Source organism: Podarcis gaigeae (assembly GCF_964106915.1).
Source record: "Podarcis gaigeae genome assembly, chromosome: Z".
In the NCBI taxonomy this organism is placed as follows: Eukaryota; Metazoa; Chordata; class Lepidosauria; order Squamata; family Lacertidae; genus Podarcis; species Podarcis gaigeae.
This window is the reverse complement of record NC_139691.1, coordinates 7,911,059-7,924,653: the sequence shown is the minus strand read 5'-3', so window position 1 is coordinate 7,924,653 and position 13,595 is coordinate 7,911,059. Positions and strand designations below refer to the sequence as shown.

The window sequence follows — 13,595 nt, the reverse complement described above, 5'->3', positions numbered from 1 at the left end:
GTATTGTGATTTTTATCTCCTCACTTAGGGAGTGTTTTTCCAATATATCTAGTGATGGGTGGGGAGGAATGGTAGGGAGATAAGCTTTGAGATGGGTTTGCAGCAAAATAATCAACATGGATTCTCTCTTGCTTCTATTCATTCACACACACTGTCTAGTGGCAGCACCAAAGGAACAGCACATTGGGCACCTGCCAAAGCTCACACCTCAGCAAGGACCTCACAGTTGACCACTAGAGTCCCTTGACTGTCCTACTCCTCCTCACAGTTGTCAGCTGTTCACTTTCCCTATCCAAAGATGTAATGGAATCATAGCATTCTGGACTAGATGAGCTATTGGACAGACTGAGCTGGCTCCTCTTACATTCTGATGTTCTTATGGCTGGAAAAATGAGAAGTTTTATTGACAGATCCACCAATCCTTTATCTGAGAAGTCTGTATTTTCTAGTACCTGGCAAAACACTGTCTCTGTTGTTTTAATGTATACTTACAATAGAATCATAGAATTGTGGAGTTGGAAGGGACCCCAAGGGTCATCTAGTCCCACCCTGTGCAATACAGGAATATCAACTAAACCATCCATGACAGATGGCCATCCAATCTCTTCTTAAAAACCTCAGAGAGAGGAGAGTCCACATCTCCCAAGGGAGACTGTTTCACTTTTGAAGAACTCTTGCTGTCAGAAATTTCTTCCTAATGTCTAGTCGGAATTTGCTTTCTTGTAACTTGAAGCCATTGGTTTGAATCCTAGCCTCCAGAGCAGGAAAAAAACCAAGCTTGCTCCATCTTCCATGGGACAGCCCTTGAGATGGCTACCATCTCTCCTCTCAGTCTCCTCTTTTCCAGGCTAAACATACCCAGCTCCTTTAACAGTTTCTCATTAGGCTTGTTTCCAGTCCCATGATCATCTTGCTTGCCCTTCACTGTACACATTCCAGCTTGTCAACATCCTTCTTAAATTGTGGTGTCTGGAACTGGACACAGTATTCCAGGTGTAGTCTGACCAAGGCAGAATAGAGTGGTACTATTACTTCCCTTGATCTGGTCCCTATACAGCGGACGCTCGGGTTGCGAACATCATCCATGCGGGATGCGCATTCGCAACCTGCAGCATTCGCAACCCGCGTCTGCACACACACAGGTTGTGATTCGGTGCTTCTGCAATGAGAAGCTGCAATGAGCTAAGTTTGACTCCTGCTGGTTGCTAACTTATTATTGATTAAAGCATTCCTTCCTCCCCCCAGCCCAACCCAGCTTTTCACCTAATGGCTTATGCAATTTTTCCAATGGTAAACCTCCCACAAAGTCCCTATTTGCCCGATGCAGGGACATTTACAGGTTGCTCATATGATGCCTGCAGGGTTTTTCCCAATAGCAGCTTTGGGAGGGTGGGGCAGTAAAGTGGACTGAGAAAATGGTGCTGGAGATAGGGTTTAAAAAGGCCCACCCCAATGACCACCTTTTCTTGAATTGAATTCTCTTGCAGTTGTTGCCATTATTATTTTTACAAACCAAATGAAGGAGTGATCATGGTTCTTCTGCGTCTCATCTAGCACAGTTGTAACTAGGGCTTTTTCCCCCATCTGGAACTCACCAGAACTCAGTTCCGGTATCTTTCAGGTGGGTGCCATTGCCATTTAAGAGAATAAAGCAGGCATTCATAGTGAGTTCCAGCACCTCTTTTTCTAGAAACATAGCACTGGGGATGACTTATCCTAAGATAAATCTGCCTTGTTTTGCTTGCCCACAGAAGAACATAATAAGAGCCCTGTTAGATCACACCAAATGTCAATGTAGTCTAGGATTTTTTCTCCCAACAGTGACCAACCAGATGCATCTGGGAAGTCCACAGGGAGAGTGTGAAGCTCATAGCCCTCCCCTGTTGTTTATGCCCCAGCAACTAGCATTCAGTGAAAATATACTTTCTCTGAACACCATGCCTATGTTCTCTCTCCACTGATGGAAGCGGTATGCTCTGCATACCAGTTGATGGTAATCACAAATGGGGAGAGACTGTTTCATTCAAGTCCTGTTTGTGGGCTTTTCACTGAAGCATCTGTGTGACCACTGTGAGAACAAGATGCTGGATTAGATGGACCTTTGTTCTGATCCAGCCAGGCTCTTCTTATGTTTATACGGTGGTACCTTGGGTTAAGAATTTAATTCGTTCTGGAGGTCCGTTCTTAACCTGAAACTGTTCTTAACCTGAGGTACCACTTTAGCTAATGGGGCCTCCTCCTGCTGCCTCGCTGCCACCACACGATTTCTGTTCTCATCCTGAAGCAAAGTTCTTAACCTGGGGTACTATTTCTGGGTTAGCGGAGTCTGTAACCTGAAGCGTCTGTAACCTGAAGTGTCTGTAACCCGAGGTACCACTGTATAATCATATTGACTAATAACCTTTGAGAGACTTATATTCTCCATGAATTTGCCCAACCCCCTTTGAAAGCCATTTATTGGTGGTCCTTCACTGAGTTCTGCTCCTACTCTCCTGCTATCACAGAATTATAGAGCTGGAATCATAGTGTATGAATCATAGTGCGTAAATAATGAATCATAGCATATGAATCATAGCGCTTGAATGATTCCATCACAGGGAATCATAGGGGTGGAAGGGACTTTAAAGGTCATAGTTGGCCATGCAACCTCTGCTTATAAACCCTCCACGTAGGAGATTGCGTCACCTTTCAAGTCCGTCTGCCCTACTGTTGAACAGCTTGTACCATCAAGAAGTTCTTCCTAATGCTTAGTCATAATCCCGCTTTTTATAATTTGTGGGTCCATTATTTCAGTTCCTGGTCTCTTGCACAACAGAAATGAAATTTGCTCAACTATTATTCTGACAGCCCTTCAAATATTTGAGCATGATTATCATAGCCACATCTTAATCACCTCCAGGCTAAACATACCCAACTCCATAAACCTTTCCTCATTGGTGTTCTGGGCCATGAGGGCAAAAGTAGCACTGCCTCACCAACCCCAGTAAGGCCCCAGCTGCCTGCCTTCTTGCATACAGCCATTCAAGGGCTGGCTCTGTCTGTCATCGGCTGTGGCTCCACCTCCCATTGGCTTCCCCACCTTCCACTTTACCAGCCCCAATGGGAAACAGCCATTGCATGATGTTTCTGGATATATGAGTATAAAAACAACTATCTCTCTTTATTTACAGGGGGAATTGTGCTGAATCCTTCCTTCTATGGCATAGCGGGACACACCCATACAATGATCCATGAAATAGGGCACAGTCTGGGGCTCTACCATGTCTTCCGAGGAATCTCCGAGATCCTCTCCTGCAATGATCCATGCATGGAAACAGAACCTTCCTTTGAGACTGGTGACCTCTGCCATGACACAAATCCAGCTCCAAAACACAAGACCTGTGGTGATCCAGCCCCTGGGAATGACATGTGTGGTTTCCGTAGCTTCCAGGACACTCCATTTAACAATTTTATGAGCTACACAGGTACTCTGCCCTCCCTTCCTAGCTTTCTACTAGAGTTGGCCTTTTTCAAAATGGCCTTTTTCAAAATGCAAAATAAAGCAATCTTTAGAGTTTCTTATTCAGGCTTCAGTTTTTTGCAGCAAAGGTGAAACTTACGTGTTCAGGTTGATGCCAGTCAGTTAAGCACTTTCTAGAACATGTTAGACACAGAACCAGTGCAATTATGTTTCATTTGATCAGCTGGGCTTCAAAAATGTTGATAGCACATGTATTATAAACATACTTACTAGGAAATAATCTCCACTGAAAACCTTGAGACTTAATTCTGATTTAGACAAGTATAGGATAGAGATGAGGAGAAACTTGAAAAAGTTTGCATTTAGAGGTGAACCTAACTAATTCACACTTTCCAAAACAATGCAGTATGTGGGGGTGGCCAGAGGTTTCAATCCTGCAACTGCAGCAGTGGGCCTTGGCCTTGGACTGTGGGGATGGAAGAGAGGAAGGAGGCTGCTGGGGAGCACATGGTTGCTGCTGAATGGAGAATAGATTAACTGGAGATGAAGGCCTACAGAGATACTATGGAGCAGAAGCATGTGGGGGGGACGGACCTGGGATGAGGCCTGTCCTGCTCCTTTTGATCCTTGTCACTTTTACTCAGGGCAGCTATAAGAAAATGTTCTCTAAGCAAAGTCAGAACAGAAGAAGATGCAAGTGAGTTCCTTTATTTGTCCCAGTGGCCAAGGCAGTGATGACCAAACAGGACTGCACAGGCTACTATCTGTTTGGAAAGATTATATTGAATACTCACAGTGTATTTAATCATTGGTCCAAGCCAATTTTAAGGGGAATAAAAGCTGTATCCATCAAAAACTGAATTGAACTGAATTTTCAGGGCCAAAAAGTTTGACTCAAAGAAAATGGGTAAGAGCAGTTTTTTTAAAAAAAAATAACGTGTTTGCGAGAGGTTATTATTCTGTTGTTTCTGTTTTAGCTACTTATCTGTGCTTTTGTCTTACATTTTTATCTTGTGAACTGCTTGAAATCTTTTGGTGAAGGACAGCAAAAAATAAAATAAATAATAAATGCACAAACCGAAAAGCAGCCTTCCTTCAAAATTTACCCTTCTCATTTTGCAATGCAGTTCTACAGCCAAGTCAAAATGCTTGTACTAGAGTAAAGTGTGTTTAAAAATACATATATTGGTGATAATAACATACACATATGCATTAAACTGGGGGAAATGGCATATAAAATGTGTATATTAGGAGAAATGTACACTAAGGTGCTGATGCATTTTCATTAGGGTTATTTATTTATTTTTTAAAATCAGGACACTAATATGATTAACAATGAGAACTGAATTTAAGATTGGAAAAGTGAGAATCTGAAGGAAATTAAAATTTGCCATTTCCCACCAAGTATAGGGTCATGCCAACCTCTCTTGCCCAGGTTTCTGACTTTGCAGCAGTAGCACTGATGACTACATGTTCTGGTTTATGCCTGCCCATCTGAATTCATCACCTTTTAGAACAAAAGAAGAATGAATAAAGCAAGGGCTTTTTAATTCGTTGAGCAAAGGGAAGTGTGGATGAATGATCATAAGTCCCTTCTTCATCCAGAAGCTTATCCACTTCCCTCGCCCCACTTTTCTACCCATCCAAACTGCATTCCTTTAGGTAAACTTAGCTGAGAGAAATGCATGAAGTGGGCAAGGCTACAAGAAGTCATGTGGCACTTACAAGGAGGGCTTTCCTCCCATCATCCCAATACTTTTGATTGGACCCTCCCATCTCATATTGTGTGATTGGCAGCAGATGTGTTTAAATTAGGGTTAGGGCTCTCATTGCCTTCAAGATGTTGCTGGACTACAACCTCCTGGCATCCCTGACCATTGGCCATACTAGCTTGGTGCTGATGGGAGTTGGTGTTGTACAACATCTGGAGGACCACAGATTGTCTATCCTGCATTTAAATGAAGGGCTTTGTGAACAGTGCCTCTAATTTGCTCTGAAATTTCCCTTCCAGATCACTAGGTGGTAAAGAGAAAGGATAAATAAGTATTGTGATCCAGTATTTAGTTTTTATTTCTCTCATTTTTCCTTTCTTCAGTTGAGGCTGCTACTGGTCAGCTCTTTCTCCTGGAATGCCATGGAAGCTTGCAGTGTTACCCAGGAGAGCTTATAGAGCAGCCATGTTCACAGTTTAACTCTTTTTTATTTAACTCTTTCCCCCTCCCATCCCCTCTCTCCTTTCTTTCACATGTGCAACATTGTGTGACTTGTTTCCACCCTGCCTTATCCCCTCAGACGATGACTGCACCAACTCCTTCACACCCAACCAAGTGGCAAGGATGCACTGCTACCTGGACCTTGTGTATCAGAGCTGGCAACCTGTCAAGAAGCCTGCCCCCATCGCTATCACACCACAGATCGTGGACCGAATGGGGACCTTCATCACCCTGGAGTGGTTTCCACCCATAGACAGGCACTTCTTTGAAAGGTAAATTGGTGGGGACAATGCACACCTGTTTGTCTGACTTTGAAAGATGGGGATGGTAAATGGCAGTGGAGAAGCAATTAGTTGTTCAGATTAAGGTTATAGTTGGGGGGCTCATATAACTGGGCTAAAATCCCCTGCTCTCTTTCTTTTCTCCCTGAGAAAAGAAGACACTGTCTTTTTTGCTAGTTTATGGGATAGCGGGTGGGGAGAGGTTTATCTGGCCCACTGGTCTAAGTAGGTCTAGGAAGCGTCTTAATTTGGCTGGTTCTTCCCTGCAAGCCATGCCCTCCTGCCCTTCGCTTGACAATATATATGATGTCAGGAGTGGGGCAAGTAAAGACATAATTCCATTCCAAATGCAAAGTCTACAGGCGCCTATATGATTACCTCACATGGTGTAGCAGTTAGGACATGGGAGACCAGGGTTCAGATCCTCACTTGGCCATGAGGCTCACTGGGTAACCTTGGGCTACTCAGTGCCTCTCTGCCTAATCTACCTCACAGAGCTGTTGTGGGATTAAAATGAGGAAGGGAAGAACTATGTGTGCCACTTTGGTTTCCTTAGAGAAAAAAGGTGGACCATAAAATAAATAAATAATGAAATGAAATAAATAATAAAATAAAATAGCTTCTAGACTAGCAGGGCCTTCCTCAGAACCTACTGCAACTTAGCTGTGGGAGGAGCCTGTTTGGCCCCAGCTTCAAACTGCTGCCTCTGACAGTTCACTTTTTTCTTTCTCCCTTATAAGAGGCATTGATTGCCACCAACTTTGATGGCTTTAAAAGAGAATTACACAAATTCATGGAGGACAAGGCTATCAATGGCTATTAGCCACAATGGCTATGTTCTACCTCCTCTGACAGAGGAATCGTGACTGAATATCAGTTGCTGGAAACAGCAGGAAGAGAGAAGGCTCTTGTGCTTGAATCCTGCTTGTGGGTTTCCCACAGGCATCTGGTCGGCCACTGCGAGAACAAATGCTGGACTAGATGGACCATTGGCCTTAAGCCATCAGGCTTGTCTTAATTACTCTACTTCCTTCACTTGATCCCCTGCCTTGTGGCAGCAGGAAAGGAAACAGAGGTGACGGCACACATTTCCAGATTCCCAGCAGGGATGTGATTCTATTTGTGTCCATTTCTGCTGGGATGGTGGCCCTGCCAGCAGGGGTCATGGAGGGAAGCCATAGAGATAGGCTCTTGGTCCTTTGGTGAGTGCTTAAGCTGGGCACTCAGATAAGCACAATCCTATTTCAGGCAACCTTCAGGATGCTTCTCTATCCCTACCATGCTATCACAGGGATTGCCAACTTTTGTTGCAGGGGGGAGGAGGGTGTCAGTGGACACATTTGGAATTTTGAGAAAGTGTAAAAAGAAAAAGAAAAAGAGCAGACAAAGAGGATCAGAATGGTAAGAGCATGCCGCTCCCCAATCAGCTGCCCCAACAATGGGCTAAGACACATTTGTGTCAGTCACTATCACCCTTCACTTAGAGGTCTCCAGTCCTGGCATCCAATAAAATGTGGACATCTCTAAGTGGTGGTGAGGGGATTCGATGCAGGAGAAGCTGATATGGATTCTTAAGTGACCTTTTTGGAGACCTTTTGTGGGAGGCATAGACAGTACTGGGGCACACACACCAGCACCCCTAGATGCCATTGGTAACCCTTCCTATATGGTCTATATAGTATTCATGATTGAACTGCATAGTCCCAAGGAAATGCTTGGAATCATTCATATGAGAAAAAGACCTTGGGTTGTGCCCAGTGCTAGAGTAGATTCATTGAAATTGATTTATATGACTAAGCTAGGCACATTAATTTCAGTTGGTTTCCTCTGAGTGGATCTTGGCTTAATACAATCCTTTATGTCTGAAGTGGCCTTTGGTTTTCCCTGCCTTCACCACTACTCCCCACTGCCACCATCTTTTCTCTCTCTTTCTGAAAGGGTAAATTAAGTTCTTGCAATATGTATTTAATTTATATTTCATAAAGCAGTTATTGTATGTTAAATAAATTCCATCTGCCTATTAAAAACATACTGATACAAGGTTAATTGTTATGTAACAAAATACGTCTCTCTGACATACGTCTTCAACCTCAATCAGTATGTTTTTAATAACCCCTGGCTAGTTCGTACTTAAGTAACACACAATGGCTGGCCTGTTCGATCTAGGATTTCATAACACAGTGATCATACCCTAAGTCAACACTAGATTTCTTTGACAAACCCTTCCATTGGGGTTTCAGTAGTATGGAATTGGCATAACTTGTGGATATCTAAGAAGACATTGTCCAGTAGTTATGTCATCATTTTCTCAGTTTCTCAAGCCTAGGATAAATAAATCTTACCGAGATTTTTTTATTTTATTTTAAAGGCAGAACAGGGAAATTCCTCAGACTCTTGTTCTGAATTAATAATTGATGCCTTGGTCAGTTCCTGTCACTTTATCGCTGATCTAAGACAGTGGAATGGTCTCTCTATGTAGCCCTCCAAACTCTCCTCAGGCCCTGCCTCACACCAGCCCTACTTCATTCCCTCCTTGGGTGTTCTTTTGCTCAGCTCAGAACTCCGGTCATGCCTCTTGCTTGCCCTGATGGAGCACATGCCATTGCAATCTGTTTATTTGAATGCTGCCTTTCCACGGAAAGAATCATGTTCAAAGCATCCATGGCAAAGAATGCCAGAATAGATCACAACGCTAACACCATTGCAATAACAATTTAATAACAAGTAAATGGTTTAACACAATTAAAAAGGAGGAAATGTAACAACATTAATAACAATAAATAACGATATAACAGTAAAGCCAACATTTCTGTACTAGAAATATAACAAGATTGCATTGACGACATTACACCTCTTTGCGAGAGCAGAAATAATGAGGGACACACTGGGTCTAGAAACATGACGTTGCTCACAGTTCCTCTCCTCCAGTAACTTGCACGGTTTCCAAAGTCAGGGAGTGGTGTAGCAGGGAACCTCCCTCACATGATGCTGCTCAGAAAAGTACGTGTAAGTGTGTGAAGAAAGTAGTCTGCTGTACAGAGGTAGAATTACATTCATTGTTGCACCTGCTTTCATCTGGCCCCATCTACCACTGGTGTGTGGTCCTTGGAAAGTTGCCCAGAAGGGAATTCTCAGAATTCAGGGACACATTCCAGCCAGGCAAGACTACTTAGGGTACAAAGCAGGACCAGCAAGATGTGTTAGCTGGAGAGAGTTCTGAGGTCTAGATATAGAGGCCTGGAGGGCCACATTTGTCCCCCCAGGTCTGATGCTCTAAAGCAGGGGTCAGCAAACTTTTTCAGGAGGGGGCCGGTCCACTGTCCCTCAGACCTTCTGGGGGGCTGGACCCAACGCCTCCTGAAAGCACCCCACCACCCGAAAGCCCCCCCCCACCTATGCCACTCATGCCACAGCCACCAACACTGCCTCTCTTCAGCAACATTGGCGTCCTCTGTCTTGGCAGGGCACAGAGTCCATGCTGCTGGCCTGGGCAGCAGAGGCAGCCTCTGCGCCGCTTCCGCTTCCTTCCTGCTCAGCCGCTTCCTCCCACTTGGCCACCTTAGCAGGAAGGAAGGGGCGGTACCCAGAGGCATCTGCGGTTTTTGATTGGCTGCAGGAGCTTCCTGCAGCCAATCAGAAGCCATGCCGCGTCATGGAAGTCAGTCTCCGCATGGCGAGGTCTCTGCGCCGCGCCTGTTTAGCTCAGGGACTGACTGAGCGGGCAGCAGGGTCCGCAAAGTTCGTGGGCCAGATTAACAAGCCCAGTGAGCCGTATCTGGTCCGCAGGCCTTAGTTTGATGACCTCTGCTCTAAAGCCCTGAATCTCTGTGGTGCAATGGGTCAGTGCGTCTGGCTGTTAGCCAGAAGGTTGATGTTTTGAGCCCACTCAGGGACAGCTGTGGGCAGGATTCCTGCATCACAGGGTGTTGGACTAGCTGATCCCCAGGATCTCTTCTAACTCTACAGTTCTATTATTATAATGAACTGAGCTGGTAGCAGGGGGTGAGGCACTGCACGGATGCTCTCAGAAAGCAGGTGTTGTATGCTAGAGTCTTAAAATGAATGTGAACTTGGGCTGCCAAGTAAACACAAGTAAATACTGGAGCAGACTTGATAATTGCTATATGTAATAGATTATCAAGTTGAGCATGCAGAGACACCCATGGAGGCCTTGAAGTTTATGCATTTCTCCACATGCTGCACGGGCAGCCGTTTGGGGCAGGTGCCCAGGGCCCCATTCTCCAGAATGAACAGGAGGGTCCTCAGCACAGCCAGATGGGCTTACAAAAATTTGACGTTGGGTCACAGATGTTGACATGTAAATGGGGTGGAAGTGGGGGGTTGGGAGTTTAGGTCCATTAAGTACAGAATCAAAAATGACCTGATGGTGCTGCTGTCCACATCACACACACCACTTGTCATAATGAAGCATTTTCTTGGATTCAAATAAATATGAAAAAAGAGCAGAAACAGAAGCCTCCCCCCCCCAACCCATTCGTTTCCTGACTGCATCAAAGCAGTTTTTAATCTCGTTATCCCCAGCCATTGCAATTACTCAATATGCACCGGACTGACGCAGGCAGATATTTTTGACGGGCGTGACTGTGGAGTCCCATTCGGGCAAGAGAGACGCTCTCCATCACCCAGGTGGCTGTCATTTCCGCAGTTCCAGCGATCGCTATCTCTTTAATTCTTCCACAATGGCAGTGATTTGTGCGGTACAAACTTCTTGATCTAAGGAGGCGATTGGGAAGCCCTCTTGGACGTTCATGTGACTGGCTTGCTGGCTCTTAATTTCCCTTGCAAATGCCTGCATCTCTAGCGCATAAGGAAGGGACCCAGAGCTTCCAAAGTAGTGAAATATACCCCATTCCTCTCATTTTCGAAGTTGCACTTCAGGTCTCCATGCTTTGAATGGAAAGGCAATTCCTTTAATGAGCATGAAGTGTCCTTTCCAAATGTGTGTTTGGAGGCAGATTGTTTGATGAAACCAAAACTTGTTTTGCAGTTCTTTAAGAGCATGTCCAGAAAGGCATGAGTGATGCTTTCTAAAGGAGGGAACCTAACTTACCTGGGATTGGTATCAGATAGGCCCCAATTTAGTAATATTTTTTTAGAAAGTTAACGAGCACCAAAGGTGCAGGCATAGGGTTAAAAGAAGCTTGCAAACCTTGGTTCACAGGGCAGTCCTGGTTAGGGCCCACCCCAAGGGACACATGACCATAATACTAGGGGTGTATAACTAGAAGCTCTCTAGTTGTTGCTGGACTACAGCTCCCATCATCTCTCAGCACTGGCTGCGCTGGGGGAAGTTGGATTCCAAGCACAGATAAATTTATATGGAAGGGCAAATTGCATCTTTTCTGCCTCTTTCCCTGGTGTGCCATATCAAGAGGCGAGGTGGGAGGGTTAAGTGATCTTCAACTTGTTATCTTGTCCCATTTTATTCCATTGAATTCAACTGTTACTAAGTTGGTGCGTTTTCTTTCTTTTTCTTATTTCCTGGCCTCCTAGAGAAGTGGGATCAGCCTGTGATCTCTGCGTGGAAGGCAGGACCCTTGTGCAGTATGCATTCAGAGCCTCATCACCGATGCCATGTGACCCATCCGGACACTGGAGTCCCCGTGAAGCAGAAGGTGACCTCACTCTGGGGGAAGGGAAATGGACAAGAAGCAAAGTGGAGGGTGGTTGTGACAACAGTGGATGAGGAAGGAAGAGAAGACCAAGCAAGAGAACAAGAAAAATGAAAAAATAATATAGTTCGAATGATAGCAGAGAAGTTCATAATTAGCAGGTTTGAGGCACAAATTTGTCTTGCTTATACAGTAGTGCTTGACTGTCTCGTGAGACAAGGACCATTGCTGCCCAGACACGAAGCGGTGGTGATGTTTACTTTGTTTTGTTTGAGCCAAGATTAGTGTCCAGGACTCTCAGTGAGATTCTTAAATCAATTTAATATAGTGCAACCCACATTATGAATGTAAAGTTGTCAGGGAAGGAAGGTTACCCCCCCCACACACATGCACAGATGTAAATAAGCATAACTGACAATGTCGAAACTGAAATACAGGGTTGTGTGTGTGTATTGTCCATTGCTAAATAATATTCAAGGTATGTCAAATTTCATCTCACACATTTACCGGTCGCTGGTTCAAATCCCCACGATGGGGTGAGCTTCCGTTGCTCAGTCCCAGCTCCTGCCACCCTAGCAGTTCAAAAGCAGGTCAAAGTGCAAGTAGATAAATAGGTACCACTCTGGTGGGAAGGTACCCGTAAACGGTGTTTCCGTGCACTGCTCTGGCTTTGCCAGAAGTGGCTTAGTCATGCTGGCGACATGACCCAGAAAAAACTGCCTGTGGACAAACGCCAGCTACCTCGACCTGTAAAGCGAGATGAGCGCCGCAACCCCAGAGTCGTTCGCAACTGGACTTAATTGTCAGGGGTTCCTTTACCATTACCTTTATGTGCCCTATTAACGTGTATGGGGAGAGGATTTTGGCCCATCTGTAATATAATTAGCACCTCCACCATTGTTTTATTTGAACACTTGCTGCTTTCAGGAAGTCAGGAAAGTTTTTGACTGCTGTATGTTAGAGGTTTTCCACTTGTTGCTTACTTTACTAAACTGTAGGATATAGTTGAAGGTTCCCCTGCTTTTAACTGGGGTTTTTTAAGCTTCACGCACATATATAGCAAGTTTCTCCAATACCTCCCAGCCTAGTAGTACTCTCTATTGTAGTGTTGGAAAGGACATCAAAGGTAATTTAGTCCAAACGCCTGCACTGCAGGAATTATTGGTTAGATTTGGTTTAGAGGGGGGGGGGGAATACTAGATATGGTAAAATAAAATAGTTCTCTGTATGTCTAGATACAGGTTTGGAGCAAGTATTCTTTGGTGAGAGAGCCCCAGTAGAGATTTAAAATAAAATATGCAGCAAAGTAAAACATGGGATTATAGGCTATAAGACCTTTAAAATATCCCCTTCTAAGTCTCTTCCAAAGCTCCCCACTTCCCTTAGCATAGAAAGAAACCACATGTTTGGTAAGTTAAAAAAGGTTTACAAACTCTTCAAAGGTCAGGTTCATGTACTTTTCCATATGGCAGCAAGAAAAGACAGGTAATATACCTTAAGTATAAGGATAGTAGTTTGTAAATTATTTGTATAGAAACACCAAGATGGCTTGCTTAAACCATATGGTCTAAGCTTGGAGCACCAAATGAAGCTTTCACTTCTTGGAAGAATATCAACGGTCAAAATTAATATCTTACCGAAAATGATCTTTTCATTCCAAGCTCTACCAGTGATTAAAGGCACCAGCTATTTTAAACAATGGGAAAATTACATTACTAATTTCATATGGCGGGGGGGGGGGGCAGAGAGAGAGAACGGGATGACAGGATTAAATATAAAATATTAATTGATGCAAAGAACAGGGGGGATTTGGGCTCCCAGACCTGAAAATGTACCATGTCTTTGTTGAATGAAAGACTGGGTGGAGCTGAAAAACATAAGCATCCTGGATCTAGAAGGGTTTGATCTGATGTACGGATGGCACGCCTACGAATATTACGACAAAGCCAAGACCCACAAGGGATTTCACAATCATGTGATCAGAAAGAGCTTCTACAGTGTCTGGGGG

At 44.3% G+C, this 13,595-nt stretch overlaps 1 protein-coding gene across 1 annotated transcript in view; it reads left to right on the top strand.

The window, feature by feature from the left end:
* PAPPA (pappalysin 1) overlaps positions 1 to 13,595 on the top strand; it is a 233,974-nt gene that overhangs the window by 61,315 nt on the left and 159,064 nt on the right. The window contains exons 4-6 of the mRNA XM_083721583.1: positions 3,171 to 3,464; positions 5,753 to 5,945; positions 11,469 to 11,590. Coding sequence (XP_083577709.1) covers positions 3,171 to 3,464; positions 5,753 to 5,945; positions 11,469 to 11,590 — 609 coding nt within the window. The remainder of the gene's footprint in view (positions 1 to 3,170; positions 3,465 to 5,752; positions 5,946 to 11,468; positions 11,591 to 13,595) is intronic.